The following is a 27,630-nucleotide window of genomic DNA, read 5'->3' on the forward strand; positions in this document are numbered from 1 at the left end:
GTCAGGAGGAACTCCAGTGTAATTCAGTACTAGGAGATCTTCACACTTAAAGGCGCTATTGAGGAGACGTTCAGAAAAGGCACATAAGTTGGCGGAGCATGGAAGGGAGCATTCCATCTTGCCTGGGGGTTGACTGAGTCCCTGACCCGGAGGACACGGCACAGAAGCGGGCACTACAGGCTGTGAGTAAAGCTTTGGAACTACATGCCCTGGTGTCCTCCATTCCTTCCTGCGTCGGTCCGCCTGGCACTGCTACATCCCCTGTGCCAAACACTACAGCATCTAAGTGTCTCCACATCTACACTGCCCTGGGACAACAGCCCTGCCTGTGGAGGGCTATACCATCATTGCTGCACCACACCATCTGTCCCGGAGGATCTGTCTGCAGCGTCGGCTTAACACCTCCCTTGACGAACACCACAGGTGGCGTCACAAACTATTCACCTAACTACATTCCAGCATTCACAACTTCCCCTATTACTTGGGCGTCCAGGGCCACGGTCCGGGTCACCGCTGCTGTGACACATCCCACTGATACCGGCCCGGTACTGAGTACCCCACAGCCCTGGGAGGGCGACCCAGATGTCTTCTTCATGTTTCATCCAGGTTTGTCAAGCTCGATCAATATATTAAGAAATGGGAAAGCAAAAATCTACCCAGAAAACAATTTCAGAAGAATAGGAGTTCTTTAAATGATGATTCTATCCACCCAGCTGGCTCCTTCCTTTTAGATATAGGGTGATTATGGGCTTGATGTCTCCATACAGATCAATAAAAAGACAATGTGCATTGCAAGACATTGGCTATGGTTTACTGATTTTTTTAATTTTCACGGTCTCTTGCTCAATACTCTGGGGCGAGCCAAACTGATGATCTGTTGAAAATCTGGCAGTGTGCACTCATCAGAAATACTTATAGCTGTAAAAGTGTTGCCACAACATATACAAACTTAGACAATAACCCAGAATCAAAATCTGTCCTGTAATATTATCAGTATGGAATTTATGGAACAGTCTCAAGTTGACTGTACGTCAAAAACAATTGTATGGTGGTGGTTGACAGGCTCTTGTCTTCTTTTGGACATCAAATAAAGATCTGCTTCTAGTTAGACCTAAGATGGTTTGATATTTTTTTTAGGAATATGTAAAAAGATTTATTTAGATATTCACATACTTTATTTTAGTTTGTTTAGCAACATATCAAGGGATTAAACATTGGCAGGGATTGGTGAAACACTTTCATCGGTCTCTCCACACACATTAAACAATCACTTTTCAGGAACATATGTGTGCCAGGTGCAGAGAAGATAGTGGAGTATACAAGCATAAAAGCAAAAAGGTAAACAACATGATCCACGTGCGTATATATACATATATATATACAGTTGTGGACAAAAGTATTGACACCCCTGCAATTTTGTCAGATAATACTGTTTCTTCCTGAAAATGATTGCAAACACAAATTCTTTGGTATTATTATCTTCATTTAATTTGTCTTAAATGAAAAAAAACACAAGAGAAAATGAAGCAAAAAGCAAAACATTGATCATTTCACACAAAACTCCAAAAATGGGCTAGACAAAAGTATTGGCACCCTCAGCCTAATACTTGGTTGCACAACCTTTAGCCAAAATAACTGCAACCAACCGCTTCCGGTAACCATCAATGAGTTTCTTACAATGCTCTGCTGGAATTTTAGACCATTCTTCTTTGGCAAACTGTTCCAGGTCCCTGATATTTGAAGGGTGCCTTCTCCAAACTGCCATTTTTAGATCTCTCCACAGGTGTTCTATGGGATTCAGGTCTGGACTCATTGCTGGCCACCTTAGAAGCCTCCAGTCAGCCTCAAATCATTTTCTAGTGCTTTTTGAAGTGTGTTTTGGGTCATTGTCCTGCTGCAAGACCCATGACCTCTGAGGGAGACCCAGCTTTCTCACACTGGGCCCTACATTATGCTGCAAAATTTGTTGGTAGTCTTCAGACTTCATAATGCCATGCACAAGGTCAAGCAGTCCAGTGCCAGAGGCAGCAAAGCAACCCCAAAACATCAGGGAACCTCCGCCATGTTTGACTGTAGGGACCGTGTTCTTTTCTTTGAATGCCTCTTTTTTTCTCCTGTAAACTCTATGTTGATGCCTTTGCCCAAAAAGCTCTACTTCTGTCTCATCTGACCAGAGAACATTCTTCCAAAACGTTTTAGGCTTTTTCAGGTAAGTTTTGGCAAACTCCAGCCTGGCTTTTTTATGTCTCGGGGTAAGAAGTGGGGTCTTCCTGGGTCTCCTACCATACAGTCCCTTTTCATTCAGACGCCGACGGATAGTACGGGTTGACACTGTTGTACCCTCGGACTGCAGGGCAGCTTGAACTTGTTTGGATGTTAGTCGAGGTTCTTTATCCAACATCCGCACAATCTTGCGTTGAAATCTCTTGTCAATTTTTCTTTTCCGTCCACATCTAGGGAGGTTAGCCACAGTGCCATGGGCTTTAAACTTCTTGATGACACTGCGCACGGTAGACACAGGAACATTCAGGTCTTTGGAGATGGACTTGTAGCCTTGAGATTGCTCATGCTTCCTCACAATTTGGTTTCTCAAGTCCTCAGACAGTTCTTTGGTCTTCTTTCTTTTCTCCATGCTCAATGTGGTACACACAAGGACACAGGACAGAGGTTGAGTCAACTTTAATCCATGTCAACTGGCTGCAAGTGTGGTTTAGTTATTGCCAACACCTGTTAGGTGCCACAGGTAAGTTACAGGTGCTGTTCATTACACAAATTAGAGAAGCATCACATGATTTTTCGAACAGTGCCAATACTTTTGTCCACCCTCTTTTTTATGTTTGGTGTGGAATTATATCCAATTTGGCTTTAGGACAATTCTTTTTGTGTTTTTTCATTTAGGACAAATTAAATGAAGATAATAATACCAAAGAATTTGTGTTTGCAATCATTTTCAGGAAGAAACTGAGTATTATCTGAAAGAATTGCAGGGGTGTCAATACTTTTGGCCACAACTGTATATATATATATACTGCATAACATCAAATAGGATGTAAGAACCCATCAACAGGAACTCTCATGTTTTTGATGGGCTAGCTTGTAACCAATGTCATTAGCAAAGGATGGTCCCGCAGGAAATATAGGAAAAAATATCTCTGTACCATGTTTGCCAGTAGATAGAAAGGTATCAAACCTGGGGGACTCTCAAATTTTAACATTTTCCCACAATAATCCAGTAAAATAGAAATACAGCCTAAGGGGGGAGTGATTGACTATGGAAATATTCTGGCTAGGACATTACAAGGCCTTCAAAAGGACACCAGATTTTCTCATCACATGGAGGATGCATTAGTTAGGATATATTTTCAATTACTTAAATTGTATTTGAACTAATGTTAAGAAAAGAACCATTGTTCACAATGTGTCAATAGTATTTGTGACTGTCAAGGCTCCATGTTCTCCACCCCAAGTACAAAGATCCAAGTTCTTCACTTGAAGAGCACAACTTTAAAGCTCTAAGTCTTCTATTTGAAGAGTAAGGCTTCAAGATTTCCACAAGAAAAAGAAGAGTCCTTCATCTGAAGAACATAGCTCTGAATTCTTTACCTGAAAAATATAGTTCTCCACCTGAAGAACAAGAATCTGCCTTCACTACATGAAGAATATAATTCCAAGTTCTCAACCTGACGAGCAAAGCTTCAAGTTTTCCACCTGAATAACAAGTCTCCACGTTATTTACTTGAAGAGCCAGGCAACAGTTCTCTATGTGACAAGTAAGCCCATGTTTTCCAGCTGAACAACATGGCTCAACGTTCTCCCCTGTAAGATAAGACCTAAAGTTCTGCACCAGAAGAATATAGCTTCAAGTTCTTTACAAATTTTTGTTCTGAGCGAAGAGTGCTATGATGACTTTCAGATGGTATGTTTTGAAAAAAATTGCATAACAATCGTAAAATGTATGACATCACTAGCACTATATCTTAGTCAAGAAAACCAAATATCTAGTGGCTTCATAGAATCATTACATTATATTCGTCATCTCACTAATTTATAAACCATAATCTTAAATGGAGCATCTTTAAAGTCAATGTTCGGTGGGACCACACTAGGCAGTGTTAGCTGCTTGTACAGTCATGGCTTAAGTCATGATGGTTGATGTTTCCATGTGGCAAAGGTGTAACTTTTCCTAAATTTGTAGTTTGTTTATTAGATGATGAAATCACAATACCTTAAAAAATTATGAGAATAATGTGGTGGTTTGTATCCAAATCTTTGAGATCAACCCCTTAGGATTGGGCCAGTTTGCTGAACAGTTTTGTTTTATTGGATGTTTTCAATGGCTAACAATAATACAGTGAAATACTACTTCTCGGGTCATGACTTATAGTTGACCTGATTTCCAACTGCTGGATGTTTGTATCTCTAAACTTTACAGTGCATGCATTTTACTACTTTGAATGAAAACCTTGTTTTAGATGATCATGCTGAGAAGAAAGAATAGCCTCAGAGAGAAAAACAATAGACTTCTATTACATAGAGTAGATCCCATATTGTTTGTGCCCTTTTTACAGTTAGTACTAGTAAAAGAAGACACTAGTAATATATCTAATTGGCAATAAATCCTATTAACAAATGGGCAAATAATAGTAGAACATTCGCTGAATCATAAATTCAGGCTCCAGTCAAGAGAGAATGGAGTCTGGTGTAAACCATTTGCCTAATTTTCTCTAATATTAGATTAATTCTGAACGCTTATATAATTTTTGATTAATATAATAAAGGTTTGTGGTTGAACTTACACATCTTCCTTGACTTTTGTACGGAGGGCACAACCTTGGTGTTTGGCAAAATTTTCCACTGAAGGTCATTTTCACCTGTCTTGATAGGAACAGGATCTAATTTCATAGGAGCCTCTATTGACTTGGTTTCTTCTTCATCTTTGGTGAACCCATTCATAGGCTCATCTGACTCTTCTTCAACTATAGCCCAAACAGCTGTAGTAACTTCTATGACCTGGTCGTTCTCTTTTGGTTCCTCCATATTATTATTATTATTTTCCATCTCTGAAAACTCATGTAAAGTAGTGTGCCATGATTCATGCTCAACTTCATTTTGATCCATGATTCCAGAGGGAAGACCATCAGTGACTATAGACCCATTCATTGGACTCTGTTGGATTGTATTGGACTTCAGCATCATGGCTTCTTCCTTCCTATTTCTTGTTTAGAAGATTGAGCAAAGAATAATCCTTAGAGGACTCTTTCACATAATCTGCAAAGCTTAACTGCCAATGATTTATGGTAACCTTCAAAGGCACGTATTATAGTATTTCTTTAATACCCTGGCACCTCATTGGTGAGCGTCGAGATTTTTGGTCCATATATTTGTCAGTTACATCATTTTTTTCCGAATTTAATGTTTATTTTTGGGGTAGGTAGATGAAGTGAAGCATAATCGTCAGTCTTCCTAAGGAAATGGTGACTTAACAGCAAACCTATGTATGTTTCTCAATAATGGACTGTTGTTCCTGCCGCTTCGACACAGCTTGGTATGCTTGCTCCTTCCTCTTGGATTCTCACAGTTTTTCCTTTCCTGTGACCTAAAATGAAATAGAAATCAACAGATGAAATAAAAAATTAACCATTCAATGTACTAATGTGCAAAACTCATAGTGTTGGTGTCCTTTTCTCATATAGTCTCTAAGAACAGACCAGTTAGTGAGGGAAAATAATTTCCCATACCTATAGTGCTCACAGAATGCTGATATGGAACCATCTACTGAAAAAATTATTTATGGCAAATTTCACAGCATGAGGATTTTAACAGTTCCTAGACATATTAGACTGGTATTTTCAGCAAAAGTAATTTTGGGAGAGGAGGGGTAGAGAAAGCAAGACCATATTTTTTATACGTCAGAAAAAGCAACTGTTTGCCTGGACTGCCATGACAATCCATGACATTGGGCTGATCGACAAGTCTTGATTTGCAGGACCCTGCTCCAGTATCTCCATTGGTAATCCGTGGTGAGAACTTTCTTGGCTGACCCTTGTATGCACCTAGATGCTTCTTAATAATAATAATAATAATCTTTATTTATATAGCACCAACATATTCCGCAGCGCTTTACAGTTTAACAGTTTCAAAACACAAGTCATAAGTAACAACGCTAACAATACAATAATTAAAGCGAAATAAGACGACCCTGCTCGTGAGAGCTTACAATCTACAATGAGGTGTGTATTTACAATGGTGTATTTACAATGAAGGTCCAGCCATCTTGCGGGAGTGAAGGATGGATGGAGATAGTGAATGGGCTACACACGCACACTTACACAGAGAATGACTTTGATTAGTGAATGTGATAGGCCGCTCTGAACAGGTGTGTTTTGAGGGAGCGCCTAAAACTATGCAAATTGTGGATAGTCCTAATTTCTTAGGGTAGAGCATTCTTCTGATTATGTCATGCAGCATGACAGATGTCATGATGTCCAAGCCTATTTACTAAGCCTAATGTTGTGTCATACTGTTATGGAGAAATAGTAATCTCAAGGGGTGCAGAGGATGTCGCCATTTGAACACTGGCAGAAGAAGTTTGCAGTGCTCTGATCTGGCTGCCACAGAGTGCCGATGTGGATGCCACACAGCAAGGTTCTACAAATCATTTTGGTCAACTCTACTTGAGCTTGAAATGGACAACACTTTAATAATGAGAGTGTAGACTAGTTGCAAGAAGAACAAAAAATCAAGAAAAGGAGCGTCTCTCTGGTTCTCAAGGTCAATACATATATATATGTGATGTCTGGATACATGATATAAGTGATGATAGAAGAATATCTGGTTGTACTTCTCTCATCCATCTCCAGTGAAGGATTGTGTAATCATGAAGCGTTCGTCCTTACTCTGTTACAAATGAACTGACTGACTGGAATTTTCAGGAGAGAGCATTTTGTGCTTACTACCATGGCAGGGATTGAAAGGGAAAGACAATACTTAGAGACGTTTTGGAAAACCTAATGTTACTACAACAGTATTGAGATAACATTTTTAGGAGCTTGTGAGCTGGGAATTCCACCGATGTTAGGAATGAAGGCACTTTGATTTTGGGTCAAGTGCCCTAACAGCTTTAGAACTACTCCGACTCTTCAAGATGGCAGAACATCAAAAGATTGATAACGCGATATCAGAGATAATGAAGGTCTCCTATGAGCTTTATAGCTACAAGAACTCTTTGTGCCTAAAAATAGTGGAATTTGCAATGGTGGAGTCTCACCAATTTTATAGGCAGTCCTCGACTTACAAACATCCGACCTGCGTACGACTCAAAAGTTATATATGTAGGATGTGAAAACAAAACACAAAACCCAACTAATACTCACCAAATCGCTAACCTCTCCAGTCACCCTGTTACTATCTTCCCAGTTCCCACTTTCTTTTTTCCACCATTGCGTGACACATTTCCTACCTCTATAGGCCAGAAATTTTGGCCACGGCCAGGCCTTGGAGGTCACCGCATGATGTAAGGTCTGTGACACCATGATGTCATGACATGTGCCCCTCAGGCCTTAATGCGCTGGGAAGTCCTGGTCTATAGTAAAGAGGATGGAGATGTGGTGCACAATGGCGAAAAGAAGAGGACCAGACGGCGGTCAGTGAGCAGCGATGAGGTGTTAGTTTTCACTTTTGACTTGTTCTCACTTACATACAAATTCAGGCTACGAACCTGTCCAGTTTGTAACCCGAGGACTGCGTGTACCACAAAATTTGTGTAGCTCTTCGTAAATCACCCTTAAAATTAGAAACAAGTGAATATTTATTATGATAACAATAATATGGATGGGGGCGTAAGATTACCCTCATACCAAAAATGTAAAATATTTATCAATATTCGAAAGAAATACGTCCACTTGCCTTGCCCCGAAACAGTCATTTTTTTTTTAAGATCCCACTTTTGTACAGATGGAACCTACCACCAATAGGGTGTGCAGAAGTTGCACGCAAACCACATTAGAAGACACCAGCATTATAGTTGGAGCATGGCATATGGGGGATTGTGTTAACGATTTTCCCTTCTAGGCCAGAAGCTTCAGGTTTGGTCTTGATGCCTTCAGACAAGGAGGCTTTGAAGACCAAAGTTGTTGTTTTTTTCTGCAGCAGACTGAGACAAAGAAACAGCAACATCATGGAAAAATTAACATGAAGAATGGCAAATGCTTGATATGGATTAACGTTCAATAATGTTGAAGAACAATTTCTCTGATCACTTTCATGCTTCAGTCTGTAATTTCTTCTCTGGCGTCTATTAACTTGGCTGTGACAGTTCAGCCAGGAGAAGCTTTGATGCTCCTCAGTTTCACCACTTACTGATTAGAAGTGTTTGAAATCAGATTTCCTTTATGCTGTTTGTATGAACAAGAATCCAATTTAGCAGAAAGGAGCCTTCAAAGCAAATCATTCTCGAAATTCTCTATGATGGATGAACGGAAAATTGGCCACAGGTACATAACATGCTCTGGAAATGCTTATTTTTAATGGTCCAAGGGGGAGGAAGGTGAAACTATAATAGATGTTATAAACTTTGCATATTATGAACCTTTTTTTTAGTGTCTGTTTTTTACATAAAAGCGAATATTTATAAACATTTTTGACATTTGCTTTCTTTTTGCAAACTTTGTTTTATCCCAAACTTTTCAAAGCAATATACACTTAACCCCTTCACTGCTCGGCAATTTTCAGCTTTTTTTTTTTTTCGTTATCATTATTTCCTCCTCTTCCTCCAAAAACCATATATTTTTTTTTATTTTTCTAGCCATACAGGCTGTATGAGGGCTTGTTTTTTTGCGGGATGAGTTATACTTTTGAACAACACCATTCATTTTCCCATACAGTGCACTGGAAAATGGGAAAACAATTCCAAGTGCTTTGAAATTGCAAAAAAAAAAGTGCAATGGCACAATATTTTTTGGTGTTTATTATTTATATAGGTTAGTTTTATTTAAGTGGTGAAAAAAATGTGGAAATTTGTATAAAAAAAATACGTTTTCGTCACCATTTTCCGAGATTCGTAACATTTTTATTTTTCAGGTTCTGGGTCCATGTGAGGGCTTTTTTTTGTGCCTCAAGCTGATATTTTTTGATTTATGATTGCCTCTTATTGCATCGTATTATAATGTTGTGGCTGAAAAATTATAATTCTGGCTTTTTAATTTTTTTCTTGCTACGCTGGATTAATTTATTTTATAGTTTGACAGTTAGAACATTTCTGAACGCAGCGATTCCAAAATGTGCAGTTTTTCTTTGTTTTTAATTGTTTTATTTTTAACGGGGGGAAAAGGGGGTGATTTGAACTTTTGTGTTTTTTATTTTTTTCATAATTTTAAAAACTTTAAATCAGCCATCAAGCGCTATAAAAGATGTAGACTGCGGACCCACAGCAAAGGCAGTGCTGCTACATTTGACGTACATATACGTCAAAGGTGGTGAAGAGGGTAAAGCGACCCTGTCAGGACTTTTGGTCGATATAAGATGCGGCCACTGCCTTTCAGGGCTTATCTACAGCATTCTAGAATGCTGTAGATAAGCCCCTGATCCAACCTGAAAGATAAGAAAAATAACTTTCATTATACTCACCAGGGAGTCTGGTCTGGTCCGATGATTGTCGCAGGTCCGGGTCCGGCGCCTCCCATCTTCTTGCGATGCCGTCCTCCTGCTTGCATCATGACTTACTGGCACCCCGCTCCTGCGCAGGTGTACTTCGCTGATCTGCTGAAGACCAGAGTACTGCAGTGCGCAGGCACTGGGCCTCTCTGGCCTTTCCGGGCGCCTGCGCAGTGCAGTACTTTGCTCTGCCCTCAACAGATCAAAGAAGTACGCCTGTGCAGGAGTGCGATGCCGGGGAGCCATGAAGCAAGCAGGAAGGCGGCGACACCCATCGGACCGCACCGCCCTGCAGGTGAGTATAGTAAAACTTATTTTTCTTATCTTTCAGATCGGATCGAGGGCTTATCTGCAGCATTATAGAATGCTGTAAATAAGCCCTGAAAAGCAGTGGCCGTATCTTATATCAGCCAAAAGTGCTGACAGGTTCCCTTTAAATACGACTTGTCACTTGTTCTAAATCCGGCGGTGTTTTTCCTTTGTTCCTATCTATTCAAGAAATATGTATCCCTCTTCCCTGTACAGAAATCAAGCTTTTTTAGCCAAGTGGGGGTGGTCAACCCACAGAGACCAGTTACCACTCTGACTTAGATAACAAGATTTGATTTACATACAGGAAAAAAAGGGCAAGAACAAAAGAAAAATAGCTTTTATGCATGTAACTCATTCTTATATGGGTACCGGGAATAATAAAACCCTGTAAAGACTAGACAATCCCTAGCAGCACAACTAAAAACTCCAGCTGGGACCTGGCTCCCTGAAAGGTTGTCGAGGGGTTTCTTGTACCTTTTGAGCAACCAGAAGGAAGACTGCTATGCACAGCTAACCAGAAGAGGGAAAGTGTTCTGAGGGATGCGAGAACCCAAAGTGAAGAAACTTAATGCACATGCACAAAGAGTGACATGAGAATAATAAATAAAACAAGAATAATCTTTCACTAACCTAACTGAGGAGTATAGAAAGGTGCTGGGAAGGCAGACACACCAACACAGAGCAGAAATACAGACGAGATTTGCCCAGTAGAGGCTATCCTTTTGCTGAAAGGCTGGAACTCTCTAGCAGTAATCCAATTAGACATATAGCCAGCAAGGAAGTGTAGTGAAGGGAGAATATACACTCACTGGCCACTTTATTAGGTACACCATGCTAGTAACGGGTTGGACCCCCATTTGCCTTCAGAACTGCCTCAATTCTTCGTGGCAGAGATTCAACAAGGTGCTGGAAGCATTCCTCAGAGATTTTGGACCATATTGACATGATGGCATCACACAGTTGGCGCAGATTTGTCGGCTGCACATCCCTGATGCGAATCTCCCGTTCCACCACATCCCAAAGATGCTCTATTGGATTGAGATCTGGTGACTGAGGAGGCCATTTGAGTACAGTGAACTCATTGTCATGTTCAAGAAACCAATCTGAGATGATTCGAGCTTTATGACATGGCGCATTATCCTGCTGAAAGTAGCCATCAGATGCCTGTTCTTAGCTGAGAGGAGTGGTACCCAGTGTGGTCTTCTGCTGCTGTAGCCCATCTGCCTCAAAGTTCGACGCACTGTGCGTTCAGAGATGCTCTTCTGCCTACCTTGGTTGTAACGGGTGGCAATTTGAGTCACTGTTGCCTTTCTATCAGCTCGAACCAGTCTGCCCATTCTCCTCTGACCTCTGGCATCAACAAGGCATTTCCGGCCACAGAACTGCCGCTCACTGGATTTTTTTTCTTTTTCGGACCATTCTCTGTAAACCCTAGAGATGGTTGTGCGTGAAAATCCCAGTAGATCAGCAGATTCTGAAATACTCAGACCAGCCCTTCTGGCACCAACAATCATGCCACGTTCAAAGGCACTCAAATCACCTTTCTTCCCCATACTGATGCTCGGTTTGAACTGCAGGAGATTGTCTTGACCATGTCTACATGCCTAAATGCACTGAGTTGCCGCCATGTGATTGGCTGATTAGAAATTAAGTCTTAACACACAGTTGGACAGGTGTACCTAATAAAGTGGCCAGTGAGTGTAGTCCAACCCAAATTGTGATAAGGCAGCTAAAATGGAACAATGGCAAGCACCTGAAGAGGAACAAACCCAGAAAGTAAAAGTAAAGGCAATAAGAACCATCAGCATAAGGACAGGGAAGAAGAGGGCAATAGCCCAGCAGGCAGGATCTCACTGGATCAGATTTCCAAACTGAGCCATGACAATAACACCACAGTCAGGAGAATAGCAGTATTTATACCATGCAAATAAAAAATGATGCATTCATGTAATGAATGGTAATTTTTATAGGGGTTGTGAGCAATTTAAAAATTATTTCAGGACCAGTCTTGACAGTAATCTAGATCTAAATTGGACTTTGGATGCAGCTCATCGACTAGAGATTATATTATATTTTTTTGTAACCGCAGCCTATTCCTTTAATAAAGAAGGATCTGGGGCTCAGAACTCCCACTGCAATGATCAGTGATAGTCCCAGCAGAGAAGCTCCAGGCAGTCAGACATTTATATCGTAACCTTTGGACTGGTGAAATTTACATTGTGGGAAAACCTCTTCTAACTTACAGCATATCCTAGTGATGGGACTATCCATCTAATAGAAGGGTTCTCTGCATATAACTACATCCACACATTTGGCCATCTGCAGACGTATGATGGGAAGCCACCAATGTAGCCAATCATCTAACTCTTGTGTAAACATGGCCTAACATGTGCTGGTCGTGGCCCCGGGAAACCATAATTGGTGCAGGTCAACATATTCGCATTGAATTGGGCCTCTTTGATTTTATTTGGCAGAGTTGAAAGAAATTATTTGTGAATGTGTATATTTAAACAGATGGCAAATAGCATTGACACAAGGGACGGCCAGTCAGGTTACAATTTCTCTTTTTTCCAGGAATGTCAAATATGTCAGGTTTGTTCTCCCATTTTCCTTTGTTTTAACTTAGAACAATTTTTGTCCTTTTTGACTGGGGAGAACAATTTATGCTTACTAATAAATAAAATATCTATCTATCTATCTCTCTATCTACAGTCATATGTAAAAGTTTGGGCACCCCTATTAATGTTAAGCTTTTTTCTTTATAACAATTTTGGTTTTTGCAACAGCTATTTCAGTTTCATATATCTAATAACTGATGGACTCAGTTATATTTCTGGATTCAAATGAGGTTTATTGTACTAACAGAAAATGTGCAATCTGCATTTAAACAAAATTTGACCGGTGCAAAAGTATGGGCACCCTTATCATTTTCTTGATTTGAACACTCCTAACTACTTTTTACTGACTTCCTGAAGCACTAAATTGGTTTTGTAACCTCATTGAGCTTTGAACTTCATACCCAGGTATATCAAATCATGAGAAAAGGTATTTAGGGTGGCCACTTGCAAGTAGTTCTCCTATTTGATTCTCCTATGAAGAGTGGCATCATGGGCTCCTCAAAACAACTCTCAAATGATCTGAAAACAAAGATTATTCAACATAGCTTTTCAGGGGAAGGATACAAAAAGTTGTCTCAGAGATTTAACCTGTCAGTTTCCACTGTGAGGAACATAGTTAGGAAATGGAAGAACACAGGTACAGTTCTTGTTAAGCCCAGAAGTGGCAGGCCAAGAAAAATATCAGAAAGGCAGAGAAGAAGAATGGTGAGAACAGTCAAGGACAATCCACAGACCACCTCCAAAGACCTGCAGCATCATCTTGCTGCAGATGGTGTCACTGTGCATCGGTCAACAATACAGCGCATGCATAACGCCTTTTTGTATGACCAAACAACTCAATCTTTGTTTCATCAGTCCACAGGACCTTCTTCCAAAATGTAACTGGCTTGTCCAAATGTGCTTTTGCATACCTCAGGCGACTCTGTATGTGGCGTGCTTGCAGAAACGGCTTCTTTCGCATCACTCTCCCATACAGCTTCTCCTTGTGCAAAGTGGCTGTATTGTTGACTGATGCACAGTGACACCATCTGCAGCAAGATGATGCTGCAGGTCTTTGGAGGTGGTCTGTGGATTGTCCTTGACTGTTCTCACCATTCTTCTTCTCTGCCTTTCTGATATTTTTCTTGGCCTGCCACTTCTGGGCTTAACAAGAACTGTACCTGTGATCTTCCTTTTCCTTACTATGTTCCTCACAGTGGAAACTGACAGGTTAAATCTCTGAGACAACTTTTTGTATCCTTCCCCTGAAAAGCTATATTGAATAATCTTTGTTTTCAGATCATTTGAGAGTTGTTTTGAGGAGCCCATGATGCCACTCTTCATAGGAGAATCTAATACGAGAACTACTTGCAAGTGGCCACTTTAAATACCTTTTCTCATGATTTGATACACCTGGCTATGAAGTTCAAAGCTTAATGAGGATACAAAAACAATTTAGTGCTTCAGGAAGTCAGTAAAAAGTAGTTAGGAGTGTTCAAATCAAGAAAATGATAAGGGTGCCCATACTTTTGCACCGGTCAAATTTTGTTTAAATGCAGATTGCACATTTTCTGTTAGTACAATAAACCTCATTTGAATCCAGAAATATAACTGAGTCCATCAGTTATTAGATATATGAAACCGAAAAATAGCTGTTGCAAAAACCAAAATTGTTATAAAGAAAAAAGGTTAACATTAATAGGGGTGCCCAAACTTTTACATATGACTGTATCTATCTATCTATCTATCTATCCATTTATCAATCTGACACACATATTAATCTATCTTACATCTTTTTCTTTCTTTCTCTATTATCTATATCAATTTTTCATTTATCTACAGTTGTGGCCAAAAGTATTGACACCCCTGCATTTCTGTCAGATAATACTCAGTTTTTTCCTGAATATGATTGCAAACACAAATTCTTTGGTATTATCTTCATTTAATTTGTCTCAAATGAAAAAACACAAAAGAGAATGAAGCAAAACATTGCTCATTTCACACAAAACTCCAAAAATGGGCCAGACAAAAGTATTAGCACCCTCAGCCTAATACTTGGTTGCACAACCTTTAGCCAAAATAACTGCGACCAACCGCTTCCGGTAACCATCAATGAGTTTCTTACAATGCTCTGCTGGAATTTTAGACCATTCTTCTTTGGCAAACTGTTCCAGGTCCCTGATATTTGAAGGGTGCCTTCTCCAAACTGCCATTTTTAGATCTCTCCACAGGTGTTCTATGGGATTCAGGTCTGGACTCATTGCTGGCCACCTTATAAGTCTCCAGTGCTTTCTCTCAAACCATTTTCTAGTGCTTTTTGAAGTGTGTTTTGGGTCATTGTCCTGCTGGAAGACCCATGACCTCTGAGGGAGACCCAGCTTTCTCACACTGGGCCCTACATTATGCTGCAAAATTTGTTGGTAGTCTTCAGACTTGATAATGCCATGCACACGGTCAAGCAGTCCAGTGCCAGAGGCAGCAAAGCAACCCCAAAACATCAGGGAACCTCCGCCATGTTTGACTGTAGGGACCGTGTTCTTTTCTTTGAATGCCTCTTTTTTTCTCCTGTAAACTCTATGTTGATGCCTTTGCCCCTAAAAGCTCTACTTTTGTCTCATCTGACCAGAGAACATTCTTCCAAAACGTTTTAGGCTTTTTCAGGTAAGTTTTGGCAAACTGCAGCCTGGCTTTTTTATGTCTCGGGGTAAGAAGTGGGGTCTTCTTGGGTCTCATACCATACAGTCCCTTTTCATTCAGACGCCGACGGATAGTATGGGTTGACACTGTTGTACCCTCGGACTGCAGGGCAGCTTGAACTTGTTTGGATGTTAGTTGAGGTTCTTATCCAACATCCGCACAATCTTGCGTTGAAATCTCTTGTCAATTTTTCTTTTCCGTCCACATCTAGGGAGGTTAGCCACAGTGCCATGGGCTTTAAACTTCTTGATGACACTGCGCACGGTAGACACAGGAACACTCAGGTCTTTGGAGATGGACTTGTAGCCTTGAGATTGCTCATGCTTCCTCACAATTTGGTTTCTCAAGTCCTCAGACAGTTCTTTGGTCTTCTTTCTTTTCTCCATGCTCAATGTGGTACACACAAGGACACAGGACAGAGGTTGAGTCAACTTTAATCCATGTCAACTGGCTGCAAGTGTGATTTAGTTATTGCCAACACCTGTTAGGTGCCACAGGTAAGTTACAGGTGCTGTTAATTACACAAATTAGAGAAGCATCACATGATTTTTCGAACAGTGCCAATAATTTTGTCCACCCTCTTTTTTATGTTTAGTGTGGAATTATATCCAATTTGGCTTTAGGACAATTATTTTTGTGTTTTTTCATTTAAGACAAATTAAATGAAGATAATAATACCAAAGAATTTGTGTTTGCAATCATTTTCAGGAAGAAACTGAGTATTATCTGACAGAATTGCAGGGGTGTCAATACTTTTGGCCACAACTGTATAGTTCTAGCTATCACATATCTATCTATTATATATCTATCTATCAATTTATCTATCTATTATCTATCTATCATCTATATATCTATCGATTATCTTTCTATCTATCTAGCTATCATCTATCTTTTTCTGTGGCCTCCCTGCTAACACCCTCACACCTCTCCAGTCCATCCTCAACTCCTCTGCAAATCCCTTCACTGGCTCCCATTCCCTCAGCGTATCCTGTTCAAATGACTAATACTGACCTACAAGGCCATCTACAACCTGTCTCCTCCATATATCTCTGAATTAATCTCCCGATACCTTCCCTCACGTAATCTCCGATCCTCCCAAGACCTCCTTCTCTCCTCCACACTTATTCACTCCTCACCCAACCGCCTCCAAGACTTCTCCCGAACTGCCCCCATTCTCTGGAATTCTTTGCCCCAACACGTCCGACTATCAACCACATTTGGATCCTTCAGACGGAACCTGAAAACCCACCTCTTCAAGAAAGCCTACAGCCTGCAATGACCCCGCTACCTCCTTCTCTCTCACCACTACCGGTGATATCACCTCAACCAACACCGGAACTGCTGCAACCCACCAACCTACTGTCTCCTTCCCCACAATCCTGTAGCATGTAAGCCCCCGGGGGCAGGGTCCTCTCCCCTCTGTATCAGTCTGTCATTGTTAGTTTGTTTACTGTAAGTGATATCTGTAATTTGTATGTAACCAATTCTCATGTACAGCACCATGGAATCAATGGTGCTATATAAATAATAATAATAATAATAATAATAATAATAATAATAATCTATCTATTATCTATCTATCATGTATCTTTCTGCCTTTCTTTCTTTCTCATATTTTTCCCTTTATCAATCTTTTATCTATCTACAGATCTATGTATCTTTTTTTTGTCTATCTTTGATGTGACTTTAATAATCCCCTTTCTGCCTTCTGTACGACTTGATTATGCTATGTACACACTTCGGTTAAATGGGGTTAAACATGGCAGTCACCTTGCGGTGCTGTATTAAACACGTCTCCCTGTCTTCTTCTGACCCTATTTCTGTTTTCTGACACTGCAGTTTTAGCCTCAGGCATGAATAAAATGGCTGAGTCAGAGTTCACCAATTCAAGACATGCGGCAACTTGCATAGGACTGCTGGATTTGGCGGAAGCTCATGGAAAGGAGTCACACCAGAGATGCGCGATGTCATCACGCTTGTAACTCTGGGATTTGGGAATCTATAGAACAGGAGATCTCAATCAATGCTGCCTCTCTGTAATAACACCTTGTTCTCGGCATGTAGAGGTAGGGGCCACTGCCACCGGCTAAAAAGCTCCTTCACATTTTCTATTAAATTGCATATATCAGACCGAGCTAATGGCAAAATCGCACAATTACTGGTGGATTTTTAAATGGACAGAGGCCATCTGCTGTCTGTTTTCATCCCTTGTGTCCCCTTTATTGCGTCATAACACATGCCTATCAGTAAAGTCCCAAATCTAGAGATATAAGCTTTGCCCCAAGACTGCCCAGAAACGGCCACTTTTGGGCAAAGGTTGCACAACCCTGTCTCAAGATTGTTCAGGCAAAACTGGGCATAATATCATCAGGTATGGACTAGTAGACTAATGGCTACTGGGCCATACTGCTATAGCTGAGAAAAAAATATTTGTATTTGAATTTCCTACTACTTGCGACATCTCTGGAGCCTGTTCTGATCAGTAGGCCGCCATGACATCAATCATCATGGTACATCGTGGTAGTCTAATCAAAAGAGGTGAAAAAAATCTGTTTCCTTCTCCCCCTGGACTGATCTTTCAATCTCAATTCAAGGGCAAAAGCTGTAACATTTGTTCTTAGTGAAGACAGATTTCGCCCTTACTGATATTGGAGATATCAGTTGGTGCTCATAAGATTCTATGGAGATTTGGTGGGAGGAGGTGGAGCTAGAGGCCGACACAGACATTCTGTTGCTAGGTCTCCAGAATGACAGTTACACTCATGATAGAAAAAGATGAAAGTGCAACTTTCCTTTCAGGAGAATTTGCAGTAGAATGTCTGCCTCGGCCTCTAGCTCCTCCTCCCTTCTCCATAGAATCTTATAAGCACCAACAATCATCTCTTTTCTCAGAAATAGGAAAAATATAACTTTCATCACATATTGCTCTAACAGTACTTATCCCTGAATTGAGAGTGGAAAATCAATCCAGGAGGAGAAAGAAGCACATTTATCTGATAAGATATGTTACAAAGCTGTTTATTTTCATGTGAACTAATAAAAATTAAAAAGTGTGGATTACTCTTTAAGGTCAAAGGTATATGTCCCTTGCATATAACTTATATAGGTGCTGTATTACAACTCCATACAATTGATCATGCATATAATGCCTAAAGTTAAAGGGAATCTGTCAGCAGGTTTTGCTATGTAATCTGAGAGCAGCATGATGAGGAAGCTGGGGAAGGATTAAATACATTAGACAGATTTCGGTCGACTTTCAGGAGACAGCTATCTTTCCTGACTCCTTCATACATATGAGCATTTGGCTCAAGTTTTTTCAATGGCAAGAGAGGAGAACCTCTACCGGACTCTTCCAGAAGCGGCTTACCTCCCCTGAAAGCAAAAGGATTGGCCGATGAAGATCCTACTGCCCAATTCTTCTATCCCAGGACATAATTGGTCAGGGGAAAATCGAAAGACCCCATACGCATCGGATTATCATCCACTTCAAACAAAATTGATGGTGGACTTGAATCGAATGGAGGCCATCTCCTGTTTGGTAACGTGGACTACACAGATTACACCCACGTCCCATTTCCTTAGGTTTAATTCCTACATCTCATCTGTCCTGTACTAAGCTGGAGTTTCATATACATTGGCGCAGCCAACAGCATTGGTTTCCTCTACTCCCTGCACACAACAGATGCAATTAATTTACGGTAGACTTCACAGGCCGGACTATTTGTAGAAGAATGGAAACAGGCCCTGCAAAGGTTTCCACCTCCACAAATATTTCCAGAACTTCTCTGCCAAGTTGGAAACTGGACACTCAGTGTAGTCCAGGCTTCACTTAACCCTTGTTATGCCTGGGGATTACACGTATCTTACATTCTCCCAGAGAAATAAATCCTCTCGATATCCACAGTGGCCGCTAAATAAAACTCCTTCATCTAGACATTATACTTTATATCCACCGAGTACCATAAAAATAAGTGCTAACTCCGCAACGAGAACCCGATACTAAGAATACACGTTTTTTGGAGAAAGGGCGGACTACCTGTAGATCTCCATTGGTAATCTGTTCCAGAAATGTTATTTCTTCAATTATTTCTCAGAGATTGAAGGTAAATCTCCTGGACGCTATGGAGTCTGGGCTTGTCATTGAGAGTGGTTACATCAAAAAATCCAGTCCTACCGCAGAGCCCCGTAGGGTTTGGCTTCAAGTTGTACGATGAAAATGTATGAATGGGCTTTTATTTTTGTTAGGTCACACAATGGATCATTTCCAATTTTTTGTTATTTTATTTCTGGGTAGAGCTTAGCTGTCACATGAGTAAAGGATTATTGAAGGGGATTGACCACTTTTGGCAAAAATTTGAAATTGCAAATTGTTCAAACATTTCACTTTTACAGGCTCTTTGCTTCCAAAACTTAGATGTGGTCTGGGGTAATAAATCAGCCAAGAGTAGCTCAGTTAAAGGCAGATAAAAGAATTAACATACTCTCCTTCTCCAATGCCGACGGATTCTTGGACTGTCCGGTTGGACACCGGAGGATTCTTCGGTGGGCCCGAGCAGGATGTAGATGGGGTTTGCCGGCTTCAACTGAATGTGCGTCCGAGAACGCACATTCTGTTGAAATGTATTGCGGAGCAGAAAGCTACCGATGTGCAGGAGCCACCTAACAGAGGGTAACGGCTAAAATATATTTGCCTATAGCTGTAAGGTGGCCCCCTAGAGTCAGTTCCTCTTGTGGATCCCAGACAGTCCAGTCCGACCCTGAGTCCAACTCCGAAGGTATAGAAGGCAAAGGGTGCAAATTTTTTCATGAAACCCAATTGCAAAAATAATTTTTAGCCCCAAATACAAACATTTAAGTAAAAAGTAAGGAAAATTGTCCCCACACATATGGCTCATATTTTTCTCGCGAAGAAAAATGGGTCATGAAGGTGACCATTGTGGTCTGCTACCGTGAAGGAGCTTTACTGCAGCGAATGCTGCTTTCATTAGCGTTTCATTAATCATTTTTCGGCAGCCATAGATCGCACACATAGTTTTGGGGTTTATGATGTCACAATCCACATATTGTGGGATACACCACTACTATGTCAATAAATGACTCCAGTGATAATATTTACACCGGCACCACAGCCATTATTATCTGATTGTGTAACGTTACGTTCCATTTATATTCATTTTCTCAGAGGTAAAAATAATCTTCAGTAAATATCACATGGGATTGTTTAGTTTTTTTTGGGGGGGGGGACATTTGCATTTGAAATACCGGCCAAAATAATAATGTTTCCAGGACAACTATATCAATAGTGTATAATTGTGGAACTGTTTTAGAACTGCAGTGTCTGAAGAGTCCGACGTAAAGTATAAAAGGGGTCGTCCGGGATTGGAAATACAGATCTGGTTTCAGCCCTGTTCACTCCAATCAAGATGAGCTGCAGTACTTGGCAAAACCCATAAACTGGGGTGGCGCTGTTTTTTGGAAGAAAATGGCCATAAATTTCTGGTCGAAAAAACATATTTAATTGACTTGTACAATAGATACAATTGTACCTGCTAAACTCTCACTAGGGGCTAGTTTGGCTCAATTATTAAGCGTGACATGAACGATAACATGCACAAAGTATATGTGTTTTAAAGGGAATCTGTCAATAGATTATTGCTATGTAACCTGATGTAGGGGCAGAGACCCTGATTTCAGCAATGTGTCACTTACTGGGATGTTTGCTGTCATTTTGATACAATACCTGTATTTATTGCTGCAGATCTAGCGGTGCTCAGGATACTAAGCCCTGTATAACCCTGCCCACACCACTGATTGGCAGCTTTCTGTGCACACTTTGCATTGTGTGGGGGTGCACTGTGGGGGCATCATTCTGTTTGGGGGAATCATTGGGTGTGGGGGCACTGTGCTGCACTTGGGTGCATTATAGTATGGGGGTGCACTGTGGGGGCATCATTCTGTTTGGGGGATTCATTGGATGTGGGGGCACTATGCTGCACATGGGGGCATTATAGTATGGGGGAATTGTGGGGGCATCATTCTGTTTGGGTGAATCATTGGATGTGGGGGCACTGTGCTGCACTTGGGGACATTATAGTATGGGGGTGCACTGTGGGGTTAAAATTCTGTTTGAGGAAATCATTGGATGTGGGGGACTATGCTGTACTTGGGGCATTATAGTATGGGGGCACTGTGGAGGCATCATTCTGTTTGGAGGAATCATTGGATGTGGGGGCACTATGTGGGGGCACTCTGCTGTACTTGGGGACATTATAGTATTATAGTATGGGGGTGCACTGTGGGGTTAAAATTCTGTTTGAGGAAATCATTGGATGTGGGGGCACTATGCTGTACTTGGGGCATTATAGTATGGGGGCACTGTGGAGGCATCATTCTGTTTGGAGGAATCATTGGATGTGGGGGCACTATGTGGGGGCACTCTGCTGTACTTGGGGCATTATAGTATGGGGGCACTGTGGGGGCATAATTCTTTTTGGGGGAATCATTGGATGTGGGGGCACTATGCTGCACTTGGGGGCATTATAGTATGGGGGCACTGTGGGGGCATCATTCTGTTTTGGGAAATCATTGAATGTGGGGGCACTATGCTGTACTTGGGGGCATTATAGTATGGGGGTGCACTGTGGGGGCGTCATTGTCTTTGGGGGAATCATTGGATGTGGGGGCACTGTGCTGCAGTTGGGGCATTATAGTATGAGGGCACTGTGGGGGCATCATTCTGTTTGGGGGAATCATTGGATGCGGGGGCACTATGCTGTACTTGGGGGCATTATAGTATGGGGGCATTGTGGGGGCATCATTCTGTTTGGGGAATCATTGGATGTGGGGGCACTATGCTGTACTTGGGGGCATTATAGTATGGGGCACTGTGGGGGCATCATTCTGTTTGGGGGAATCATTGGATGTGGAGGCACTGTGCTGCACTGGGGGGCATTATAGTATGGGGGCACTGTGGGGGCATAATTCTTTTTGGGGGAATCATTGGATGTGGGGGCACTATGCTGCACTTGGGGGCATTATAGTATGGGGCACTGTGGGGGCATCATTCTGTTTTGGGAAATCATTGAATGTGGGGGCACTGTGCTGTACTTGGGGACATTATTGTATGGGGGTGCACTGTGTCGGAATCATTGTCTTTGGGGGAATCATTGGATGTGGGGGCACTGTGCTGCAGTTGGGGCATTATAGTATGAGGGCACTGTGGGGGCATCATTCTGTTTGGGGGAATCATTGGATGCGGGGGCACTATACTGTACTTGGGGGCATTATAGTATGGGGGGCATTGTGGGGGCATCATTCTGTTTGGGGGAATCATTGGATGTGTGGGCACTATGCTGTACTTGGGGGCATTATAGTATGGGGCACTGTGGGGGCATCATTCTGTTTGGGGGAATCATTGGATGTGGAGGCACTGTGCTGCACTTGGGGCATTATAGTATGGGGGGCACTGTGAGGCATCATTCTATTTGGGGGAATCATTGAATGTGGGGGCACTATGCTGTACTTGGGGCATTATAGTATGGGGCACTGTGGGGGCATAATTTTGTTTAGGGGAATCATTGGATGTGGGGGCACTGTGCAGTACTTGGGGGATTATAGTACAGGGGGCACTGTGGGGGCATCATATTCTGTATGATGGGACATCATATTGTGAGGAGGGGCACTATGGGGGTGTCATATGGGAACCATAAAAGGAGTACGAAATTGAATGGGAACTCTAAAGCTGTGTTCACACATTGGATTTTGCTGCTTTTCTATGCAAACTTTAAGCTGCATTTTACAGTACGAGCAAAGTCTATGAGATTTCAGGGATCTCATGCAAAGAAATTGGTTTAATTTTCCTGACTGATTTGCAAAACTGCTGCGTCACTGCAAACTGCAGCATGTCACTTCTTTCAGCGTTTTTTTCACCCATAGAAAGCAATGGGTAAGTGCGAAAACGGAGTAAAAATGCAGCAAAAAAACAACAGCAACAACAACCCAGGTATTAGATTTTGCTGCATTTTTGGTGTAAAAATTTTAAGGAAGTTGCATTCAAATTTTTTGGGGGGCACTAAATTTTACCAGAATGCATAAGAGACAACAAAAACGCATCAAAAAAAAAAAAAGCTGAGAAAAAAAACACAGCAAAATAAGCAGCTTCTCTGAGCAGGTTTTGCCTGCAGAAAAAAAAAGCAACGTGTAAACATAGTGTTACGGATAGTATGGTGTTAGGTGTGTAGCCAATTAACCTATTATTTTGTTTTTTGGGGGGGTGAAGAGGAAGGAAACCGGTGTATTCAGAGCAAGCCTCACAAACAAGACAGGGACACATAAACTATATGCAGATGTTGCTCTTGCTCAGTTTCAGACTCCGGACCCCGGCACGCGCTAAGCATATTATATAATATTAGCTTGTTTGCAGCCCAAAGTACAGTTTTCCCATATCTCTGGGGCTGGGGTGTGTACACATGTTCCAAATGTTAGAGGCTGTGACTGTATATACCTTTGGGGACTTTTGCCTTTTTGCTTATGTCATTTTATACAACTCTCAGTTCCCATTACATAGATCCCTTTGTAAGTAAAGCCTTCCATAGTTGTGCGCGGAGAAGGAAGACAAGAATTCAAAACAAATGGAATAGGATTGAGTACGTCACTTCAAATTCAACAGAGACCATGGATTTAGATGGTGGAAGACGTAATTGTTACAATTAGTACTTTCATCGCGCCCGTACCTACTTCACGTCACTCACACTGAGTCAACATGACCTCACCGGCAGAATTCGGCAGAAACCCCCAACTTCTAACGTTACACTCTCATTGTGCAGTGAAGTTCCTTTAATCCAATGGGACTGGACAGGCAGGGGATTATAAGATTTTCTGGATAATTGGACGGTCACAGAAAAGTACCGTATATTACATTTATATGTAAAGGATAAAATTCATGGCAACATACTGGCATATTTGCATTTCAAATGTAAAGCGCAGGTCAATTTATGCAAGAGCATCTGTACGATTGATTTTTCACTCTAATGTAATGGGTAAAATCTGTATTCAGTGGGGACAGATTTCCCCATTACTGAGATAGGGGATGACAGCTGGTGCTTTTAAAATTCTATGGAGGAGGGAGGAGCTAGAGGCAGACACGGACATTCTAGGGAGGAGTTAGAGGCAGATACGTACATTCTAGGGAGGAGCTAGAGGCAGAAACAGACATTCTAGGGAGGATCTACATGAAGACACAGACATTCTAGGGAGGAGCTAGAGGAAGACACGGACTTCCTAGGTAGGAGCTAGAGGAAGACACAGACATTCTAGGGAGGAGCTAGAGGAAGACACGGACATTCTAGGGAAGAGCTAGAGGAAGACACGGACATTCTAGGAAGGAGCTAGTGACAGATACAGACATTCTAGGGTGCAGCTAGAGGCAAACACAGACATTCTAGGGAGGAACTAGAGGCAGACACAGACATTCTACTGGAAGTTCACCTGAAGCAACAGTTACATTTCTACATAGGACTAGAGATGAGTGAATTTGTTCAGATTCGCTTCCGAATACGATCGGACTCGAAAATTGTTTTTGCAATATTCGTCGAACACAGCCAAACGTCATTAGAGTCAATGGGAATAAAAATTACTGATTATGTTTTGAACCGATCATAAGACATACATTCATCATGAATATGGCCTGAATATGTCAAAATCAGATTCAGGGCCAAAATCTGAACAAATTCGCTCATCTCTTCATAGGACTTTATGAGCACCAACTGTCATGTCCTTTTTCACTAATGGGGAAATATGTGTTCACCAAAGATAGTTTCTACCTGTGAATTGATAAATTTGAGAATGAAAGATCAGTCCGGCACGAGAAGCAGATTCCTCTGATAAGATATATTACAAACTCCCATATTTTAATATACTGTTGATTTATTAAAATAAAAAATAAAATGACAGTTACTCTTGAAAAGTTTAGGACTGTCTGTCTTCAAAATACTGTGTATGGCGCTGTCTAGTGCTGGCTGCAGAATGAGGTAACTGAGAATCTGTCATTGACCTCATTTTGATGGGGAGTTTTAACAATTTTATATCTTATTCTGAGCTCAGTTGAAGAATAAAGAGTCAGCGCTCCATCTCCAAGATGAACTCTTGTTTATTAATTCAAAGATCATGTGCATAGACAACATTAAAAAGTAAGTATGATAGCATTTCCTAACGCGTTTCAGGATTTTTTTGTGCTGCTCTCAGCTGATTTTTGACCACAGACCAGATCAATATTGAACGTGCCGGGAAAACAAAGAGCTTGTAAAAACCAAACAGTGTCAAATTTTTAATAAAACCCAACAGCAAAAAGTTTTTTTTGAACCAATACAAAAATTGAAGTGAAAAAACAAAAATGTCAATAATGGTGGACAACTTTATGGGACTGCAACATAATCGCACTCTTAGGGCCCTTTCACACAGCATTTTATCCTAAGTTCAGTGGCCCTGTCGGGAGGATTTGTGGCGGAAGGTTTCGTATGTAACACAGTGTCTGACTGGGGTGCCAAGAGCCCACCAGTAACCAACTCCAGGGCACTGTTTTTCAGCTACATGCAAATGTGACATTATCCTCTATCACAAATGTATATAACAATGACCTGGTACATTGATAAATAAGATTCTGCCTTTGTCTGTACATAGAGAATCAAGTATATAGTTTCAAGTCCTGCTCATATAAGAGGGTGGTGGTCCAGTCCTGCACAGCGGCCCACCAGAGGATTCTCTTCTTCTCCTGTGGTCCAGTCCAAACCTGTATGTAAGCTCCAACAGGGGCCACTGAAAGTAGGAGAAAACTCTGTGTGGACAGGCCCTTTTCGATAGCTAGAAAGAAGGGACAGAAGTGTTCCGCTGATCGTTAAAGACGCGAGCAGATCTATTAGATGGTATACCGCTATCCCTGCCTCTCAGAGGTGATGGACTTATTAATTCTGGAACCTTGTTGACCGATCTACTCTGGCCTTGTTGAAATGACCTTCAAGCTGATGTCACGCCAAGCCTTGGTGATCGTCCACACGACGCCATAATGTTTCCATCGGATATGGCTCCATGAATTAGCCAAAGCATGGACAAAAAGTAAGATGATGAGTATCAAAAACAAAAACATAGAAATGTAACGAAAGGGTACAACAATGTATATTGCAATTTTTTTTATGGAAACCAGACATGTGACACAGAATTATGGCCGCCTTGGACTCTTTCAGTTTCTGGAATGAGTTTCCGTCCGCGAGATTGGTTGAGGAGTCATATAATTGATCATGCAAGTTGGGGCATTAGTTGCATTCCCAGACTACACCCAGCTGGTTTCCTGCACAGTAGACAGATTCCCAGACTGGGGTGGCACAGCTGAATTTACAGTTGGGGTATTGCACACAAACCCATAACCTAGGAATGTAGGGCAGGAGGAGAGCTCCATCTCTAAAAGCAGTACTAGCTTGCTAAGCGTGTCACATTTAAGGAGCCGACCCTGCCCAGCGTAATTCTTTACTCAGACACTTCACTATGTGATTACTCAACAGAAGGTTTATTATATATAATTATACATCACATAGATGCGTCCACCACACAAGATGATGATAAATCACAAGCTGAATGATATCCCATTTAATGATATAGTTGGCCAGTAAGGTGTGTACGGGTAACTGCAATGACAATGTTGTGGGCTGTAACATCTATTACTTCTTTTAATAAGGTTGTAATGTTGCCATGCTCCCGAATGGCTTAGTTCCCCTCATGGGCAAGGACATGTTGCGGATTTCGGCTTTCAGCAGAATCATTCAGCACCCCGACGTTGTGGAAGAATTAACGGATTTCATTGGGACATACAGCAACCAGTATCTACGTCATTATAATGTGGAGGATTTAGGAAGAACTTCTGTCTGCTCATCTAGGCTTGAGCAAAACTCCCAAAATTTAATTTGGAGGGATTGGCTCAATTCAGTCAGGAGATTGAATAAACTTGGTGGAAATTGAATCATTCATGAAGAACTAGTAAACCGTTATACACGTATCACTTCGGCCCTCACCATACCCGCGGACCTGTTTCAATTGACTCCTCTTCCTTCTTTTTTCCTCTGCAGGTCTTCCTGGGGCACCTCCTCTAGTAATTGGACGCCACGCTGATTTTGTGGGCATGACGCATTTCAGTTACGGCACATCATATTCACCATGAACCTTATGACACTGTGGGGCTTTGTAATTCAGCGGTGGCGGCACCCACCACAACACCTGAGTGGAAAAGAAGAAGGAAGAGGAGATGATCTAAGGACTGGACAAGTAAGGAATGGTGGAAGCAGCAGGACAGGTATGAGGAAGACAGAGGTAAGCAGGTATTATTACA

At 41.4% G+C, this 27,630-nt stretch overlaps 1 protein-coding gene across 2 annotated transcripts in view; it reads right to left on the reverse strand.

Moving 5' to 3' along the window:
- The window catches only part of SYNPO (synaptopodin), a 118,700-nt gene that overhangs the window by 69,884 nt on the left and 21,186 nt on the right, over window positions 1-27,630 (reverse strand). The window contains exons 3-4 of one of the 2 annotated variants that reach the window (XM_073567967.1): window positions 27,330-27,518; window positions 4,797-5,596 (exon numbers count right to left, since the gene is read on the reverse strand). In XM_073567967.1, coding sequence (XP_073424068.1) covers window positions 4,797-5,196 — 400 coding nt within the window. In that variant the 5' untranslated portion in view covers window positions 5,197-5,596; window positions 27,330-27,518. The remainder of the gene's footprint in view (window positions 1-4,796; window positions 5,597-27,329; window positions 27,519-27,630) is intronic. The other variant, XM_073567965.1, reaches the window with a different exon arrangement.

This window comes from Dendrobates tinctorius, unplaced genomic scaffold, assembly GCF_039654945.1.
Source record: "Dendrobates tinctorius isolate UK_male_01 unplaced genomic scaffold, ASM3965494v1 ptg000020l, whole genome shotgun sequence".
NCBI lineage: Eukaryota > Metazoa > Chordata > Amphibia > Anura > Dendrobatidae > Dendrobates > Dendrobates tinctorius.